The 18,477-nt window shown below is 53.8% G+C and overlaps 8 protein-coding genes across 8 annotated transcripts; 4 read left to right on the top strand and 4 right to left on the bottom strand.

Moving 5' to 3' along the window:
- Nucleotides 1-473: 473 nt before the first annotated feature.
- On the bottom strand, nt 474-1,615 carry W97_02745 (uncharacterized protein; the record flags this gene model as incomplete). The annotated part of the gene is made up of 3 exons (XM_007780644.1): nt 474-603; nt 659-1,073; nt 1,135-1,615. The coding sequence occupies 3 exons, from the start codon at nt 1,613-1,615 to the stop codon at nt 474-476; spliced, it is 1,026 nt and encodes a 341-aa protein (XP_007778834.1).
- Nucleotides 1,616-3,427: 1,812 nt separating this feature from the next.
- On the bottom strand, nt 3,428-4,654 carry W97_02744 (uncharacterized protein; the record flags this gene model as incomplete). Its single annotated transcript, XM_007780643.1, has 4 exons — nt 3,428-4,253; nt 4,309-4,425; nt 4,479-4,582; nt 4,643-4,654. The coding sequence occupies 4 exons, from the start codon at nt 4,652-4,654 to the stop codon at nt 3,428-3,430; spliced, it is 1,059 nt and encodes a 352-aa protein (XP_007778833.1).
- A 1,156-nt stretch (nt 4,655-5,810) lies between these two features.
- W97_02743 (uncharacterized protein) lies at nt 5,811-7,802 on the top strand (the record flags this gene model as incomplete). The annotated part of the gene is made up of 1 exon (XM_007780642.1): nt 5,811-7,802. The coding sequence occupies one exon, from the start codon at nt 5,811-5,813 to the stop codon at nt 7,800-7,802; it is 1,992 nt and encodes a 663-aa protein (XP_007778832.1).
- Nucleotides 7,803-8,842: 1,040 nt separating this feature from the next.
- Nucleotides 8,843-10,007, top strand: W97_02742 (uncharacterized protein; the record flags this gene model as incomplete). The annotated part of the gene is made up of 3 exons (XM_007780641.1): nt 8,843-9,042; nt 9,101-9,217; nt 9,275-10,007. The coding sequence occupies 3 exons, from the start codon at nt 8,843-8,845 to the stop codon at nt 10,005-10,007; spliced, it is 1,050 nt and encodes a 349-aa protein (XP_007778831.1).
- A 438-nt stretch (nt 10,008-10,445) lies between these two features.
- W97_02741 (uncharacterized protein) lies at nt 10,446-10,743 on the bottom strand (the record flags this gene model as incomplete). Its single annotated transcript, XM_007780640.1, has 2 exons — nt 10,446-10,672; nt 10,737-10,743. The coding sequence occupies 2 exons, from the start codon at nt 10,741-10,743 to the stop codon at nt 10,446-10,448; spliced, it is 234 nt and encodes a 77-aa protein (XP_007778830.1).
- A 972-nt stretch (nt 10,744-11,715) lies between these two features.
- Nucleotides 11,716-15,376, top strand: W97_02740 (uncharacterized protein; the record flags this gene model as incomplete). Its single annotated transcript, XM_007780639.1, has 2 exons — nt 11,716-11,933; nt 12,013-15,376. 2 exons carry the CDS (start codon nt 11,716-11,718, stop codon nt 15,374-15,376), a joined length of 3,582 nt encoding a protein of 1,193 aa, XP_007778829.1.
- Nucleotides 15,377-15,911: 535 nt separating this feature from the next.
- W97_02739 (uncharacterized protein) lies at nt 15,912-17,100 on the top strand (the record flags this gene model as incomplete). The annotated part of the gene is made up of 5 exons (XM_007780638.1): nt 15,912-16,201; nt 16,362-16,535; nt 16,593-16,648; nt 16,733-16,834; nt 16,907-17,100. 5 exons carry the CDS (start codon nt 15,912-15,914, stop codon nt 17,098-17,100), a joined length of 816 nt encoding a protein of 271 aa, XP_007778828.1.
- A 477-nt stretch (nt 17,101-17,577) lies between these two features.
- On the bottom strand, nt 17,578-18,333 carry W97_02738 (uncharacterized protein; the record flags this gene model as incomplete). The annotated part of the gene is made up of 1 exon (XM_007780637.1): nt 17,578-18,333. The coding sequence occupies one exon, from the start codon at nt 18,331-18,333 to the stop codon at nt 17,578-17,580; it is 756 nt and encodes a 251-aa protein (XP_007778827.1).
- Nucleotides 18,334-18,477: the final 144 nt, after the last annotated feature.

The raw sequence follows: 18,477 nt of genomic DNA, 5'->3' as shown, positions 1-18,477 counted from the left end.
GTCACGGTCCGGAAGACTAGTCTACTAGATGCTTTATAGTCTCATCAACCAATGCACTAACTGAGGCTGCAGCTTCTACTTAGCTAGCCTGTAGGTGCGCGAACTGCTAGTACAGCCAGAGAGTTGCAAAGAGTAAGTCAGCTGCAAGCAGGGTAGTCTAGAGCATCGCAAGAGCATGTCGGTTAACATGTGCGCGGAACGGTAGGTCTCTTGGTAAGAATTGATGTCTAACGATTGATAACTCTCGGGCCCTTCTGGGAGTACACTCTATCCAAATCCCCCAACGCAAGCTATGCAGCCAAATACAAAGTCCAAAGTATCCGAGGCACCGAGTGTCATAGCAGCCAGGACAGACTCCTCGCTAACCGTACCCATCGTCCTCGTAAAGAGCGTGTGCGTCATCGATATCATGACAATGAAAATCCCGTGACCCAGCGTAATGCAAGAAATCAAAGTGCATAACCACAACATGACTAGTTGCGCGGTTTGTAGAAAGCTCCGGCCCTCATATCCCTGACCTGCACCACCCTCGGCAGGGCGTTGGTGCAGTCGATGAGGTTGGCAGATCCGCCGGGGACACCGAGGAGAGTCATGCGCTCCATACTGGAAGATCATGTCAGCGGCCAGTCTAAGATTGTAGATATCAGATAGAACTTACGCTTGAGCGTACTTGCCGTTCCACTTGCCCTGACCGTCAACAAAACCCTTGAACTCCTTGCCGACAATAGGGTGAGCAGCGAGGTTCCTGTCAGACTCGAAGACGAAGACGCCGTTTGGTGCGGGCGTCTTGAGCGTCTCGCTGTAGTACTTGACGTCCCAGATACCAGGCGTGCTGTCCTGGGATTGACCGGCGCGGCTGGGGTCAACGAAGCGCTGCTTGCTAGTGCTGTGGGCGCCAAGGAGTGCGGCAAGGTCGACGGCATCGAAACCCTTGTCTTGAAACAGGCGGAAGAGGCTCTCACCGGAGCCGCGGACGTCTGGGAGGAGGCCATCAGGGTTAGGGATGGTAGAGTCCTTGCGACCCACCCAGGTCTTGATCTTTGGGCCTCCCGGGCAGGTGACCGTGGCATGGTCTGTAGAGATGGAATGTCAGCTGTGCCGCTGAGAATCAACTCGAGGCGGTGCTGTACTTACTGCCTGCGAATGCGAGCATGTCTGCAACACCGACCTTGTACCTCTGGGCCATCGATAGAAGCGTGGCTGAGATGCCTTGCAACCCGTTGTTGTCCGGTCGGTTAAGCTCACCCGCTAGGATGAGAGATCCGTCGCAGCCACCAGTGTTGCCTTGCGGCTTGTTCCACGTGCCGCAGTCATGGAAGGATGCCCTTATGGCGGCGCGTGCGGCGTCGTTGCACTGACCGTTGGAGAGGAACAATCCCGTGAGCTCTTTGCTAATGGTCGTCCAGACCGCAGGGCAGCCGCTCTGACGGGTTTCGAGGTCACGTTTGGCGGAGAAGATGTCAGGGATGGAGATGGAGCTGATGGTGCGCTTTACGGCTTCGAAATCTCGCTTGGCTGCGGTGAGATCAGGTAGGACAGCGGAGACGTCAGGGAAGGATATGGCATGGGCTGTGGTGGCGGCGGTGGCCAGAGCGAATGTTGTGGAAAAACGCATGTTGACTGGTCTTGTAGGATTGGTAGTGAGTAGTATGGGATTGGTAGTGGGTAGTGAGTAGTGAAAGATTGATGGTGTGTAGCGAAAGACCGATGCCAATGACTGGCAAGCTGTTTGAACGAGAGATGTGAGAGGATGTGGATGTCCATTGGATAGAGGAGCGATTGCACAGTACATATACATGCTGGACGTAACAGACCTCGCCGTGACGGTGAGGCGTGTTCAAGAATACGCGGGCTCAAATTTGTCAAGATACAGCTGAGCACCTGGTCGAGGCTCTCCGCTTATTGTTAGAGGGCCGCTTGGGATGCATGGTGGGTGTGCTACTGCACGAAGATCGTGAGGAAGTTGTGGCCGAAGCAGCCTGTAGGCGCCGGTCATCGCTTGTGCAGATCGAGCCGACTGGATTAGCAAGCGGGTGTGTACCTGTGCGATTTCGAGCAGCGTACCCGCCCTTGTCTAGAGCGATTCCAGACCGGTGGCTAAGGAGCCGTAGCGCGGCCGAAGATGCAGGCTTTCCGAGTAGTACTACGCATCGGGGTGGTCTGGCGCCGGAGTACGAGATCCACTAAGAAAAAAAGGTCCGAAGCTTGTGAAGTCCATGTAAGTCTTGCATAACGCTTCTCGAAATTTCTTGCTCACCGCAGATGTACTGCCGAGCAACAAGCGGACGAGTTGATCAAAGTTGTTTCGTTTGTGCTCTTTAATCGTTGGATGATAGCGGAAAGAGATATCGGTGCCTTACGGCATCCCTAGACATGTAGGAAGCATCGGAATTAAGGCAAGACCTGATGTTACCTAAATAAAATGACACTACGCTCATCCGAATTCCCTTGCTGCAACAATCAGCGTTCGATCAGAGCCAAGTTGAAAGGTCGGTGGACCCGCCTAAAGCCTCTGCAGGACAGCCTCAATCCATTTGGTGCATCTCGTCAGAACGCCCACAACGACAATGACAAGCGAGGTCTATGCTTAGCGTCGTGTTCACCGACCATGAAGCGTGGCCGATTCGACGGCAGTCTCCAAGCTGCCGGTATCTGGGATTTTGTTGTGCCATGGAGAATGTCCAGACCGAATTCCAAGAGAGACGCGAGCCTTGGTAGAGCTCAAGTTAAGCTTAACTAGACTGACGGGAGATCAGCGCTTCTCCGGATGTGGGAGAGGCTGGATCTCTCTGGACAACCTTGGAAGATGTCGCGCATTTAGCGTACCCGGTAAAGCGTAATGAAGAATGCCAACGTCATGATTCGTTGAAAGTCAACCAACGATTCGACATCTCGGCAGAAGATTTGACAGTTAGTACAGCTAGGCCCAGCCGGCTTCCCGAGCTAGATCCGAGGTCTCCGCAAGTCGATCAGTGCTGAGAAAGAATATGGAATCTGGGCCAGTTACGTAGCCTCGATAGCCTCAATACTCACATATTACGGCATTTGAAGAGGCCGGTACGAGTTTTGTCGTGGCTGAAGGGACAGAGAGGCGTCTCAAGGACGCATGTCAAAGCGAGAGATCTCGGAACGGAAGATCTCTTGCGGACGCTCTCCCGGTTCTCCGGCACCTCGATCCAGTGGTGGGTTGACCGTTTCAACAAGCGTATACTCAAGGCAGATCGTTCTGTTGACAGCCGTTAGGGCTCACACACCTTCCGGTTCTTGATTGCCGAACTTCCTGTCTCAGCCACCAAGACACAAGACATACCGCTCAAGTTCAGGTATGTACACAGATCCCTCGCCAGCAGTGCACAGCCAGCGAAGACATTCTCCAGGTCAGCGCTGCTTGCAGTCCCATGCTCTGCAACTACCAAAGTGCTACGAGTCACAGATCCAATTGCTCGTTCAAATCATCATCCTTCCAAAAGTCGAATGGCTTCCTCTTGGCGAATTCGGCGGCACCTCTCGCCCACACAAAGACAGGCTCATCATCTAGGATCTCCGGCAGGCGCCCGAACAGGCTCATGATCTCTTCCTCAAGCAGCCTGCGAAACCTTGGATTACCGGAGCACTCGCCGAACAACAGCACTTTGGAAGGCTGCCTGACTCTGCTGTGAACGGAGCCTCTCAGGATGGGTGCACGTATGGCGTCTCTCAAGGCCTCCCAACAGTATTCCTCGCGAGGATTATCATGTCTTGCGTCATATCCTAATGTGAAGTCTTCCAGCTTGTAAGGAGCATGCTCGTACAACCACGCAGCAACGGAGGTTCTGGATAGGGATACCGTGAGCGCAGTTCGCGTATAGAGGACTGAAAGCACATTTGTCATGTTCGATATTGGTCGTATTTCGGCCTCGCATGCCTCTTTGTCCATGTAGTGTTCACAAAGACCTAGTCCGTGCCCTGCAACAGCGGCCATGGTTTCGTAGGTGGGATAGTTGAACGGTCGGATTTGGATATCCTCAAGACCAGCGTAGCCAAAGGCATCGTAGATGTCTTCACCGTAGATTGCCGCGAGATTGACTACTGCCGCGACAACAGACGAAATCCTATAGCCTAAAAACTTCTCGGCCTCTGTTCGCAGGTCGGTGATCATGCCGCTGAGAGCGCCAACATCATTAGATGCCGGAAGTCCGCGCATCTTGCGCCAGCGACGTAGCAGTTGGCGGGGATAATCACGCCATTCTTCATCCATGTTAATGTATGGCGGGCTGCTCTATCTTGTTAGCTTGGGTTGTCGGTCGCAAAATAATTATGTTGACTGACTGTAGATGCTGAGATGAGTGGAGGGATAGGCGTGCCATTGTCTCATGATATGGACTGCTGGCATTGATCTTCGCTACGTTGACCGTAGTACCATTGTGGTAGCTGATCGCCACGGTCCTAGAACGCCTGTCAGTACTCAGGTCTGACCGTCTTGGTAATTCATGACTCACCCATATGTCCCCGAAAGGTCAAACCCTATCCCGACCCCGCCATTCGGCAGTCCGTTGGACGGTGGAGGAGCTTGTGGGTCGCTACGAGGAACATCTTTTGTCGACTAAGTCCAGATTGAGGATAAAGAGAGAAGAACTAGGAGGACAACGATGGATGTGGCTACTGTGTGGGACATGACGCGTAATCATTGATCCTCGGTTACTCAATAGATTCGCAAAGATCTGATGACAGGTCTATCGTACTAAAGACGAGACCATTGACTTCGAGTAGAAGAGTAAACCCTCTCTCGTCTCTAAGCGCAAATAAAGAAGGGACATATTGTTTTCCAGCTTGAAGACGGCACAGAATGATGGCTGTGAAAGGGTTGGACTATGCCGCAACGCTGCATTTCACTGCCTGAAGCACTTGTACAGCCTGTTGCATTCTAAGCGCTCGAGGCGGTTTTACATGTCTCCCGTAAGCGCCTTCGAACTACCGGAAACCATGAACCCGAACAAGTGTATCTGATCTACCCGCGCGGCAACAGCTTGAGTTTCGGACGGACCAAGGGAGAAGGACTAGCTCCCTCACTCTCACTCACTCAGAACTCCAGCCAAGAGATCGAAGGCGCGGCATTACCCGCCATATTGAGCCTCTTCACACTGCATCAAGCTCCCACAAGACCCCCCAGCTCTAGGCCTGGCTTGTCCATCTAACCTTCTAGAATACCTTCGCGACCTTGATTGCGCTATTTGGTGCATCCTAGGACATAGTATTCCGTCAACCAATCATGCATCTTGTTAGCCAGACCATTGTTCTTGCCCCCACGTTGAGGGTATGGTCCTGTCCCGCAGCGCGGCTCACAGTATCTTTGCTAATGTTCCTGCCCTTCTCATGTTTTTAACTGGCAAGCGTAGCAATGGATTGGTAGGGTCTTGACTTCTCTTTACTCATCCATCATTACCCCGAACCCGTCAGCCTTCTATCAATTGCCGAGTGCACTTGCACACGCAACTGTGATCTCCTAGCGCCTACTGGGGCATGGCCGCTCCATTGTGATGCGTATTAATCTCAGAGCGCTGCATGCAGGGCGATTTGCCTGACTTCGAGAGAAAAATTCTCTTGGCAACTAGGGGCTGAAACGCAGCTGCATCTACTGCGCCACTTCCTTCGCTGTTTGATATTTAAGTACCCGGATTGGCTTGGATTCCTTTCATCTGTACTTAGCACTGTCATTCGCTTGTTTGTATGTTCATTGCCGTCACTTCAGTGAACTTTCTTCATTCCTCAAATGCTCAGTTTGCGACCGGTTCATCCACTACAGAAATTCTTGACAGAGCCGAGGACTCCCTATGTCCGCACACAGTGGTTGGTCTCGGCCGCAAGAAGATGGTCCAGAGGACATTTCGACTGTCAAGCTGGCGCCGTCTCATCAAGATACGCTTAGTGACGCAGCCGACCCAGCGTCAAGCGTATCAATAGCTGAGCCAGCGGAGGCAGAAAGCCTCATTGACTCGGAGTCTGACAATCAAGAGAAGAACGTTTCGCGCTCCAGACTGCCATCAAGTGGAATAGCTGGGGCTCATCTCGACGTGTGGGTTTCCGTGGCATCGGCGGCGGTACCACTTCTTGTCTTTGTGTGTCTGTTTCTCTACATTGTGGTGGCATACCAAGTTTCCCCAGCAGTACCCGGCGTATCATATTTCAACGCTCAGGAACAGTCCACAGGCTCACCTGCATTCTTCGTCGATTTCTCGGCAACGTCACTAGCGACAATCGCATCTTGGGCGAGTAGCGTTGCCACGCTAATCCCGAGCTTTGTCATGACGCTGTACTCGTACCAGCTCGCGAATGATTTCTTGCATGCGCAGGAAGCAAATCCTAGCCAGCTTCCCTCGCCGTACCAGCTTGGCCTCTTGATGAAATCGTTGGATGGGCGGGTCACGTCTTTCTACTATCTTATCTCCTATATTTTCTGGAAGTCAAGAGATGGAGCGAGCAGGATGATCAAATCAGCCTTCACTCTTCTAGCGGCGGTGATGATACTCAGCTACTCTATCTGGGCAGTCGATACATGGCTGCACGTTACAACGAAAACAGTAGCTATCTCTGCGCTTTCGACGGTATCTCAACCGTCTGAGAAACTCGGATTCAAACTCCCCGACGGATGCGTCGGTTTCTATGACACCATGTATCACAACGTGGTTCGTAAGCCCGAATGCTACCTGCCGTACTATTACTGCCCGGACGCTGGATGTGGATACGCTTATGAGATACTAGCCGCGGACTTATCAGCCTCTACCCAAGTCCTATCCGGGGAGCAGGATGGCAAGACCTTCTCGTACCTCGTTGCAGCCAACACATCTCATATGGACTTCTCAACTGCCACCATCGCAGTCTCAGCGTCTTGCAAGCCCATTAGTCGTCAATGTGCCATGACACCGAAATATTGGGGGTTCAACTGTTCAGATCGTTTTCACGGCTACTTCGGAGGCACTCCTGAATATTCCGAAGACGTCCGCGACTTCGGAAATGGTTGCATGGGCATGTTTAGCGACGCGAACTTCACCACAGAGATGGAAAAGTCCAACTTCAGTAATCCCGTCCATATCGGCGTCTTTGCTTACCTCCCGACCCTGGGCGCAAAAGATTCTCCCTTGAAGTCTGATCCGGATATGTTCCAATACGTTGAAACCGTGAATAGCTTTACACTGGGCTGCGAGCTGAGCGTCTACGATCTGAATTACACGCTCATCAATGGCTCCATCTCCGCAGCCTCATTCAGGATTGCCGACAACGACACTTCCATCCTTGTCATACGCTCTTTCGGCTGGGAGATCGCAGACCCGCAGTTTGCTATCTCGACACTGTCATCTGTGCTCGGCACCAAGACCATGTATGAAGTCGCGCAAAGGTACGCGGCCTCGCTTGAGCGAAACTTGGTAGCCTTCGCCGCTACGGCCTTCGAGCCGCGCAGGAATTCCGAGGAGCATATCCGGCGTAACATGTTGATTGCCCGCGTACCCAAGGCTCCTTTGTTTCTCCTCGTTGCGCTTTGTATTGTGTTTGCGGCTCTGGGCATCGCCCTTGGCTTGGGCATCCTGTGCGTCGTAGGACCGACGCGGGTGGGCGACGTGCAGGCGCGCCTGAGTGTCTACGGGCTCCTGGCCAGCCGCTTCGAGGCGCAAGAGCGAGCAGAGGCACCTGTGAAGAAGTTGGAGGATCTTTTCGAGGAGAGGGACGGCCGGATGCGCAGTGCTCGCGTTGCCATCGTGCCGTCGGCTGAGGGAGGCTGGAGGTACTGTGCCGTACGACCTCGGACAATAAGTCCTCCTGATGCCTAAGGTTCTATTTTGGCAGAAGTCATGGATGGTAACCTGAAAGAATCATTCATTCTATTTCAATCCCACCAAAAGACCTCGGCGCGACTACAACTGCGATTGAGTCAGGTAGTAACGGCATTGGACGCGTGAATCGACCTTTTCATCCAGAAGAGAAGGGTCACGCTGCGATGAAGGAATCCGTTGTCGCCCAGGCTAGACAAGGCGGAGTTCCATGCGTCAAGGACTGAAGCAGCGCAGAGTCGCTCAAGTTACGAGCATTCTCATTCGAGACTGATGTGAGCATCTCCAAAGTGAACCAAGAAGAAACAGCCAGTCCGTCATCATTAACGAATGGTTTACGGCGCTCTTTCGGGAATGTTGGTCGGCTCGGTAAACGACTTGATCTGACGCAGGACGTCTTCATGCGAATCATTCCACGAGTGGTGTATTCGTGCTTGTTTTTTGCTTCGTGAAACGTGGATATCTCACGCATATTTGTACTTGTACTAGTCTTAGATGTGGTTTCGGTGTAGGAATCCTTTACTGCATACCTTTTTCTACATTCTTAAAGGTTTCGTTCAGAAACGGCATCAGGATAGAGATACTGAGTCCCTCCAATCAGACGCGAACACCCTCCAGAATAGCCGGTGGTCAGAGTACTGCTGGTCAAACTGAACATGTCGTGCAGAGTTGCTTTGTTGCGGGAAGGCTTCGGAAGCGCCGAAGATACGGATTTGGGTTCGGAAACTCTTTACGCGCCGGATACCCGTGGCGGCAATGCAATTATTACCGCCGTGGACTGCGGCACAGCACGGCGGTGAGGCGGTACCTTTCCGCAGAGCTCTCTTATGTGTCTCATCTTCTCACCGTGTGCGCTGGTAGACGCGAATTTGCAATTGTTCAAATTTGTATTTTTATCTTCCACATATCTTTGACCTCCCAGTTGATTTATAGCCTGCAGCTCTTCTGTTTCTTGTATCAAATAATACTTCGAAATCCCCTACATCTTCAGTCCGATTGCCCTAAAGAGTAAGGACCAAGTCTGGGAGAACATATTAACCATGTTGCGGCCCATCGACGTGCTGTTCATCTCCATGCTTGTGGGCCTTCTATTTCTCCCGATATGGAGAGCCTATTTGTGTTCTCCAGGAAGTCACGCGGCGGAAGCGACATCGATCGCAAGTTATGGAGCGCTTCTGCAGCCGCAGGAGCTGCCGAACCGCGGAGTAGGTGTAGGATTTGATCTCACTGCGGGCTATGGGTGGGTTATGGCACACAGGACGAAGATGCTTTGTTGCCTGCTGACAGCTTGTTGGCAGGACCGTAGCAATTAGCTATCACAATGGTTCAACGGCGAACGTGGCAAGGGTCAATGCCAGCGAGACATACCACAAGACTATGTCACGGCTCTCCCGCATGAGCTCTCGCTACAGGGTGTGAGTCAGGCCAGCTTACCTAGCTGCTCCAGATTGTTGACTGATGAACTTGATTAGTTCCCCTGCAGATGCGAGAGCCCTGGGTGACATGATCAAAGACCTACGGGCGGAAGCTGAGGACTTCCTCGAATACCCTCTCTCATCTGTTGTAGGAACGATCGTCAACCTCGAAGGCCTTAACGGCAACACTCTGGACGCTGCTTTCGAACATGCAGGCCTAGGCGTCATCCAACTCAGGTTCTTCAACTACCCCGCCTACGAGACCATGACCGCATACGCCGGCAACGGCTTGGGTATCTGTTCAGATTATAAGAACAGAACCGCTTGCAAGATCGAGCGGATGGCGATGCAGGACATATACGTACTCTCAGTGCTGTACACCAAGACAGCATTAACGGTTGCATTAACGCTCATGGCAAGCGCGAATGACTTATACGAGCATCCGCCATTGAAAGTGGAAGATTTCACGCTGGGCCACGATGCGAGGCACCAGAATCCGAACGAAAAATACTACTGGGAAGCAGTAAAGGACGCGGTCCGGAGAGCCGTTGTATGGGATGTGGGCCCTATGAGGCAACCGGCAAAGCTGTTGCTGTTCGGTGAAAGCTCTGGCGACGCCAAGTTCCGTGCCGTCCTGAATGAGACTTGTCAAGAGCTGTTGGAGGAATTGCCCCAGTGGTATGACAATGAGCCTGTATTTGTAGCGGCGAGAGGTGCAGCGGAACTCGCGAAGCGAAAACCCTTTGACCCTTGGCGTCCGGCAGTCGTGCAAGAGACGGTGGACCTCTGATGAGTTTGTGTGTGCGGTTCGAGGATCCGTATAAGCCGCTGCAACATACAACCAGTAACGCGAATCACCACCAGCCGAATTATAGTTCTATAATCCAAAGATTATGTACAGCGTGTCTTCTCCGCCCATTGCCGGTCTAGCTATTTCTCGTTCGAATCAGATCCCCCTCTTCCATCCTTTTGGACTTCCCGGGTAATGTTTTTCATGCCTCTCTACGTGCAATCGTGCCGTTGCTGAATGTAGTCACGTTCCGGTCTGTTGTCATCTAAAAGCGAGTTCAGAAGTCGAATCATTGTTAGTCACTAGACAAGTGAGAACACGTACATGCCATGCATCGATCCGAAGAATGGACAGAGACTCATTTCTGTAGACCGGGTTCAGGATACCAACAGCTGTGAAGCACAGTACAGAGTTAGTGTAACTAGAGCCTATTGCATGTTAGACAAGCCACGAACCAACAATGTTATTCAGCCAGTAGTAGTTCTTGTCACCCGTTTCAAAGATGATGCGAAGATGCAGACCGCCTCTCGCTTGCGAAGGCCCAGACGTCTGGATGAAGATGTTGGCGCCATCATCTGTCTGCAGGTTGTATCTTGTATCGGCAGAGAAGATGCCAGTCTGAGGGTCGTTGATGCCCCAGTCGGCTCCGATATCTAAGATCTTGCCTGGCGGTAAAGTGCATCAGCATCTCCCGGTCCTGACTGACAATGCAGGGCGAAGACCACAAACCGCTCATGCGAGGCCCGGTAAAATTCCCGCCGACAATGGGAATTGTAGTACGGATGCCCCGGGGAGTAGTGTGCGTGTACACCCTGGGAAGACAATCAACGTAGGCGGTGTATAGAAAGGTCAGAGGAGGAGCAGGTGGTTCTTGTGCGCTGGCAGCATTCGCAACGAAGAGCAAAGAAGAGATGGAAAACGAAAGGAGTTTAGATAAATGCATATTGGCAATGACAACTGAACTCTGATACTCGAAGCTCGACTACAAAGAGTTGCGAAACGTGATTTACGGTATATATAGAGGGTGATCTTGCAGCATCTTTTCTCTGAAGAGCTATTCCCCGCAATCTCCGCACTGGGGTAGCGATTCGGCTCGAGCAGATCGGCTTCTGTTTTCGGCTTATATGCAGGCTTGGCGTAATGTGCAAGTATCTGCAGCTCCGTGTCTAAAGCGGCAGTAGAAGGTCTTGTTAAGTGAGGCTCATTTCGACCGCTCAAGCAGATACAGAGGCGCAGACTCTTGCGATTTCGCTTCCGTAGACCGACAGAACGGAGTGCAACTCATCTCACTGACAAAACAGCAGCCACTCTGTTGGATTAGTAGAGGTGGTAATTGAGAGTTCGTGGTGTTGGTGTCTGCGACGTGGAGATCCCCCCGGATGCTGCTCACGTCGTCCAGGGCTGGGCGACGCGGGAGCTCGGATTTCCCCGAACCCGCGAGACCCTGTGCGTGAGCGTGAGCGTGAGTCCGGGGAGCAATCTGATTCATCCCTCTATACGCTGCCTAGATCCTCTACTCGCCTTCTCACACTCCGTGACATCCTTAGGCCGCTGGCCACAGCAGTCGTACCCCGTATCCTCAAGCTATTGCAGTACCTATACCGGCGGAAACTCCTCAAACCCTCCGCAGCATGATACTACGCACCGCATCATAACCACAAACCGAACTGAGCGCAAGCCGGCGCCCAACCACAGCACTACGACTTCGATGAACGCCATACGCCAGTCGCTTCGCCCGAAACACCAAGTGCTCGTCCTCAAGTGTTACCCGCAGTTCAGGAAAAACAACAATGTGGAGGTCAAGCCGAACAGCAGCGAGCTCAGCTATCTCCTGTACTATGCCAGCACGCGGAGAAGCAAGCTGCAGAAGGTCGGGGACTTCCTGGACATGAAGAACGCGAGAGACGTCTCAAAAGCACGCATCAGGTGAGCAATATTTTGCGCCCCGGTCCAGTCATAGGGGGAAGTGGGGGCCGCATTGGAATCGCGCTGACAGGATGTGTAGCAATGTCCAAGTCACGCTCCAGATACTACGCGCCCTCATCGAGAAGTGCCCCCGCGACCTCCCTCTATTCTCCGGCGCGCTTCTTCGCATCTTCCGCACCATTCTCAAATCCAACGACCTCACGTTACTCGAGGAGTCAGTACCCACATTTGATACCTTCTGTGCGCACCAAGATCCTGCCACGTTAGCTGCAGACCAGGACTACATCAAGCAGTATGAGGAGGTCGTACAGCTGTACGCCGCCTTCGCGAGCAAGGAGCCTCAGCTGCAGACGAGGGCGCCAATCAGCTGGCCGGTGGCTACAAGATTCAGGAAGGCAGGACTGGAGGCTATCAAGAGCGTCGCGTCTTCCGCCTCGCTGAGCTCCGAGACCGGCCGACAACTCTCGGTCATCATTCCGGTGATCTTACTAAACATCTACTCCAAGAGCGGAAGCTATCTTAGCACACTGGAGCACCGTGAGCGGGAAAAGGAATCCACCGAAAAGGCGCAGGAGTTCCGAAGGAGACAGAGCATGGCCACTGTGCGAACGTTCGAGGACAATGAAGCCGACCCGCTCGCTGCGTCTGGGACAACGGAGGATGCGGATAAACTGGCAGAAGAAGAGGTGGGAATAGTAGCGCTGCAGGCGCTGAGGCATGTCTTTGTCGGGGTAAATCGTGGACAGCTGCGTCTGGCTACCTCGACTGTCATCAGTTTTGTCGGCAACCGGGTCAAGCCACACGAGCATTTTTCGTTCGAGAAGCCAACGGCCCATACCGGTTCGTGGCCGACAACTCTCTTCGGGATGATTTGTGGTTGGGCGCCTGTACAAGATCGATATATCATTCTTGTCACGGCTATGGAAACCCTTATCCGGAGTCCTATTGTTGAAGAAGACTTGAACCGCCAACTTGTGCTTGCGACAATCATTGGTTGGTTGCTACGTTCGAAGATCAACTTCATTGGACTCAGTGTCATGGACGTTCTCATAGGCCTCATACAGCACATACTCCTCTTGCTCCAGCTCGGAGGCAAGGGTTCTGGTCTGTACCCGCACCACCAACAGGCAGACGTCATCAGCCCAACCAGTCCCAGAGTTGATGCGTTCAGTCAAGGCGCTCCTAGAAACTCCTCAAGTACCGTTCTGGTGGAGGTGACTCAGACGCCTTCTCCGTCACGCATACGGCTTCTTGAGCAACTGCAGAAAGCCATCGGATCTCTGGCAACGCACATATACTACACAGACCAAGTATCCGACATGGTCTCTACCATCTTCATGCGGCTAAAGCCGTCTCTACAGTCGGACATCACGTCTACTGTGGCAGCGATCGAAGACCCTGTTGGCGCCGCGGATGCCGTAGCCGGCTCAATCAATATGAAGCAACCACCTGGAACAGATAATTTCTTCTCCTTCGACACTGCGAAGATCACAGCTTTGACATCGATTAAGGATATCTTGATTGTCGCCAACTCCAAAATTCCGGAGAAGCGATCGAGTGCTGTGGGCCGCAGCCAGGTTGGCATTCCTGTGTGGGAAGGCACACAATGGCTTCTGCGAGACCCCAATGGAGAAGTCAGGAAGGCTTACGCAGATACGTTGCTCACTTGGCTGGATCTCGAGATGCGGAAGGATGACCTGCGCGTCGATAAGGACCGAAGCCGCGCTAAGAAGCCAGAGAGAAAGCCGTTAGGCCTATCGAGGAGCGACGATCTTGCACGGCGAGCAATCTCTAATGCCTCGCAGCGCGACAGATCCCCCAAACACGCGCGTTCAACGTTTCTTCAGCTGCTTCATCTCGCCATATACGACAACGCGCACCAGTATGCTGAGTCCGAACCCGACATCCTGTTAGCGCACCTGCTTCTATCAAGGTTGGTGCATAAGCTGGGCGTCAATGCGGCCTGCTTTGGTTTGCCCATGATACTGCGTCTCCAGGAGGACATCCAGCTCATAACAAGCCCGACAGCAAAGGTCCACATAGGAAGCCTGGTGCACGGCTACCTCTGGGCATTGAGTATAGTCTTCGACTTCGAAGTGTCATCTATTGGCCGTGAGATTCATAGCGAAATCTCCCGTCGGAGCAGCTTGGGGATGTGGGTCTCCGCCGTGCGCTATCCTCCACTGCCCCTTGACCGCATTGGGACGCCCTCATCAATTTCACGGTGCGCGATTCCTACAGAGATTGTCCAGACTGGTGTCCTCAAGCCATTTGACGATCGCCGAGGCCTTGTCGACCGGATAGCCACAGGTTACACCGAAGCTCTGATAACGCCTCCCTCCAGCCCCCAAAGCTCTCCCGGCCGCAGATTCTCTGTCGCTGCAGTCGCACAACCAGTTCGCGACCCATCCTCAAACGAACTGCCGCAGAAAATTCAAGAAGAGCTCTTGTTCGACTGGTCCAAGGATGCAGTCATTGCCGCGACAACCAAGAAGGAGAACTCCAGCTCCGGCTCGTTCACCGGTTCTGGCCCGCGCACTCACCGCAGCGCGAAAAATAATCTGCTTACAGTCAGTGGCGGCGGTGCTGCGAATGACGACGCCGCAAACAGCGGTGCTGCCAGCCCGTTACGGACGCACCACTCTCGGCGCAGCAAGCGGAACCTGCCTGCCGAGGGCTTCGGTCTCCCGCCGCCAGGTCGACGTGGCACCAGCGCTTCCAACAGTTCGCGGCCCAGTAGCTCCTCCGTCCGCTCAACCGTCCACGTCCAGGACCTGAAGAAAGTGTTGAACGGCGAGGAGCCGGTGAGACTGAACACGTCGTATTCGAGGAAAAGCAGACATAGCAGGCTGAATGAGGACTCGGACTCTTCGAGTCTTGTCTCTGCAGACGGCTTCTCGTTCTCTGACGCTAGCTTCGTGCATCAGCCGCCCGTGGGCGATACATTCGATCATGCGGAGCGGCGGAGGTCAGATACACAGGGCTCCGCACTGCCACGACCTGGGAATATCGCACCGGGCTCTACGGCGACGGGGGAGCAGTACTCGTCCGAGAGGGAGAGGAGGGCAGAAGACATCCCGCCCGTCCCGCCATTGCCTGCTTCTCTCCAGTCATCAGCACCGCACGCGCAGTTCGCTCCCAAGATCCCCGCACGAAAGTCCGCCGGTCGCGCGTCTGTTGAGTTCGAGGGCGCAGAGCCGGGACACGAGAGGCCGAAGACGTCGCCGGCGCCTGCCACAACGAACGGAGCTGTCTATAGAGGGACCGAGGATGGTGTCGCAGGGAGGGGCAGCGTCAGCGTGAAGGGCAGTGTCCGGACGGCTGGTAGCAGGTACGATGGGCGCAAAGGGGCAGGCGGCGCAAAGGACTTGTTGGGATTGTTGGATGCGATTGATACGGGGAGCATGGAAAGCGGCGGGACGATTGGGAAGGCGCCGTACTAGTCATGCAATGATTCGAATGTTTGTAAATGTGTGTGACAGCCGGCAGTCCATTGTTGATATTCTCTCGCTAGTAACGCGGAGGGAGTTAAGAGTCTCACTTGGTCCAGCTTGAATTGATAAACCGCAGACTTCAAGTTCGCATGCGCCGAAAAGCATGAGCGCCATGGACACATTAATAAATGTAGTGGGTAGATCGTGGAGCTGCTCAACAAGGACGCGGACATTGACGCACAAGGTGGAGACTGCGGCAGCCCGCAGATCCAAATCGCGGGGAAGCCGCATGGCAACGCTGCAGGTCCTCTCCTGAGGGGTCCCCGCGATCCCTAAACCCCACATTTCGGATGCCGACACGCCAAAGATGATGCCAACTAGAACGCCGTTGCCGATACCAAGCTATGGTACTATGGGGGCCTCGGCACAGTCAACCCACCCAGCCACTGAGACCTACTTCAGGAAACGCAATCCCCTTGGGCAAACTTACACATCTTCTCAGCACCAGTCCATCTAACCACCAAGCCAAGCTCCCACATCAACGATGCCAGGACGCCTCCAGGACAAGGTCGCCATAGTCACCGGCTCATCCAGCGGCCTCGGCCGTGCGATCGCCCTTGCTTATTCGGCTGAGGGCGCGCATGTTGTCTGCGCGGACCTCGTTCCCAATGCCCGGATGGACGTCGTTATAGACCAGGAGCAGGGCAAGCCTACACACGAAGAGATTGGCAAGAGCGGCGGGAAGTCGATCTTCGTCAAGACAGACGTCGGCGATGTGGAGAGCGTGGAGAGCGTGGTACAGGCGGCTGTGCAGGAGTATGGAAGGCTTGACATGTGAGGAGTAACTGCCGCGTCCTTGGATCAAGGCTTGGTGCGCTTAGACATCGCCGCATTTCCGCTCCGGATTTTGGTACGGGAGGATGCGGCGACGACTAAGTGCACCGAGCCTTGTATCTGCTTGAGAAGATGGTCTGACAGCGTGGGGGCCACGTAGAATGGTGAACAACGCTGGGATCGCCATCATGAAGGACGGCCTGAAGCTCACCCACGAGGAGTCGGACGACACGTGGAATAGGACGATGCTGATCAACTCTACCGGCGTCTTCTATGGGTGTCGGGCCGCAATCAAGCAGATGATGAAGCAGGACCTGCATCCGAGTGGTGATCGGTACGGAGTCGTGGCTCGTTGAATCTTCCCGCGTTCGCAGCTAACGCATAGTGGCAGAGGTTGGATCGTGAACACAGCGAGCATGCTTGGGTTGGTTGGGTTCGCGGGAGCCAGTATGTAATGCCCGTTTTGAGTCCCAGGTTCTAGTGCTGCACGAAGAGGCACTCGACTTTCCAAGTTGCTGACGAGAGTTGTAGCCGCTTATGCAGCCTCAAAGGGTTCCGTTGTACTGATGACCAAGTCCATCGCGCTCGAGTACGCGCCGCACAAGATCCACTGCAACTGCCTCTGTCCAGGATGTGAGTTTTCCTTGATAGCAAAACCTGCATCTGAGCCGGGGTCAATACATGGCTGACTGGCTGGAACTGCAGTCGTGAACAGCGCCATGATCAAGCTGCTCACGGACGATAAAGCCACGCAAGATCATCTTACTGCACATCACCCATGGGGCCGCCTCGGCGAGCCTCGAGATGTCGCTCGTGCCGCAGTCTTCTTGGCAAGTGAGGATGCAGCGTGGGTGACTGGTGTCCCGCTGCCCGTCGATGGCGGATATACTGCGCAGTAATCGTAACGATGTCCGGCTAGGCCAACAGCGAAGAACCTGAGGGAAGTGGCAATGGCCTTCTCTGACACTCGAGGGTGGTATCTGTCGTTATTGTGAAACGACCGAGAATACTCTCGGATGTCGCGAGCCGCAATCACACTGGTGCGCGGCGAAGCTGCAGCGCGGAGGTCGTTGGGGCGCCTTGCTTCGCTGTGAAGTGCGTCCGTATGCCTAATTCCGTGCTAAGATCAAGTGTCGAAGTTGCGCTCCATAGGTTTAAGATACTGATAGATTACGGACCGCAATCTCTTGTATACAAACCAGCAGCTGAGGCTTATCGATGCTCTGAGCAAATTTGACCGTAATACGAATATGGCATTCGCCGATACGGTAGATAGCTATCCGCCAACAAGAGCAGGACGTATACTGTCGTTCCATTAAACAAAATATCGGCTCCATCTCCCTCAGCCAAACATCAATGCTTGCAGGGTTAGGTGACTAGGTCTGCTCCTGGATCTCGAGCAGATACCCATCCGGATCCGTGGCTAGCACGAACCCGCGAAACAGCGCATTTAGACTTGGCGACAGAGCCGAACCCTGCGCTCGGATTCCATAGTAGATACCGAGATCTTGTGTCGCGTTCTGACCAATTCTCTTCAAGATAGGCACATTGTAAGCATCCAAGCGGGCCTGCAGGGCCAGAATGTCCGGGACCACGAGACCGAGGTGACTAAACCCATTGGTGCGGGAATTGACCTCCGGGGCGTCCTTTACTACAATCAGCTCAGGCCGCACTAACTGAGGGTCTCTCGCAGTCTGGAAGAGCGCATCCACGTAGCAAGGGGCCAGAACAAGACGAGCAACAAGACGCGTACAAACCCTCGCCCATATAAACTCGATCAACCCCTCCGTATTCCGCTGCTCCCTCAGCATCTCCTCACCCGTCTGGAAGCCCGTGCCGTTCTTCCCGCCGGACGGGTAGCCCATATAAGTGATGGTATAGTTCTCCGACTCCGCGAACGTGAAGATGTGGCGGAAGCCGAGTACTTCGCCGTAGAAGCACCGCGTTGCCGTGATGTTGCGCACTTGGAGCGCGACGTGGTTGAGTGTGTATCCTAGGGTGGCCGGGTCGGCGGGCCCGTCTGTGCCGATGATGAAGCCGGAGTTGGTGGAGGTGTTCGTGGGTGTGCAGGCGCTTGCGACGGGGAGAAGAGATGACACAGTAGAGAAAAGGAGGAAGAGATAGCGGTTCATGATTGGTACTAATAGATTAGGTGACTGGAGAAGATGTTGTAGAACGTGGTCAAAGGACTAGAGGGTGGGAGAGCGAGAAGACGTGTAACTTGAAAGGGCAGAAAGGAAGAACCATATTAGAAGGCACCCGCGATGTGATCTCTC

This window comes from Coniosporium apollinis (genome assembly GCF_000281105.1).
Source record: "Coniosporium apollinis CBS 100218 chromosome Unknown supercont1.10, whole genome shotgun sequence".
Taxonomy (NCBI): domain Eukaryota; kingdom Fungi; phylum Ascomycota; class Dothideomycetes; genus Coniosporium; species Coniosporium apollinis.
Note: the sequence above shows the minus strand (reverse complement) of the source record. Positions and strands in the feature narration are given on the sequence as shown.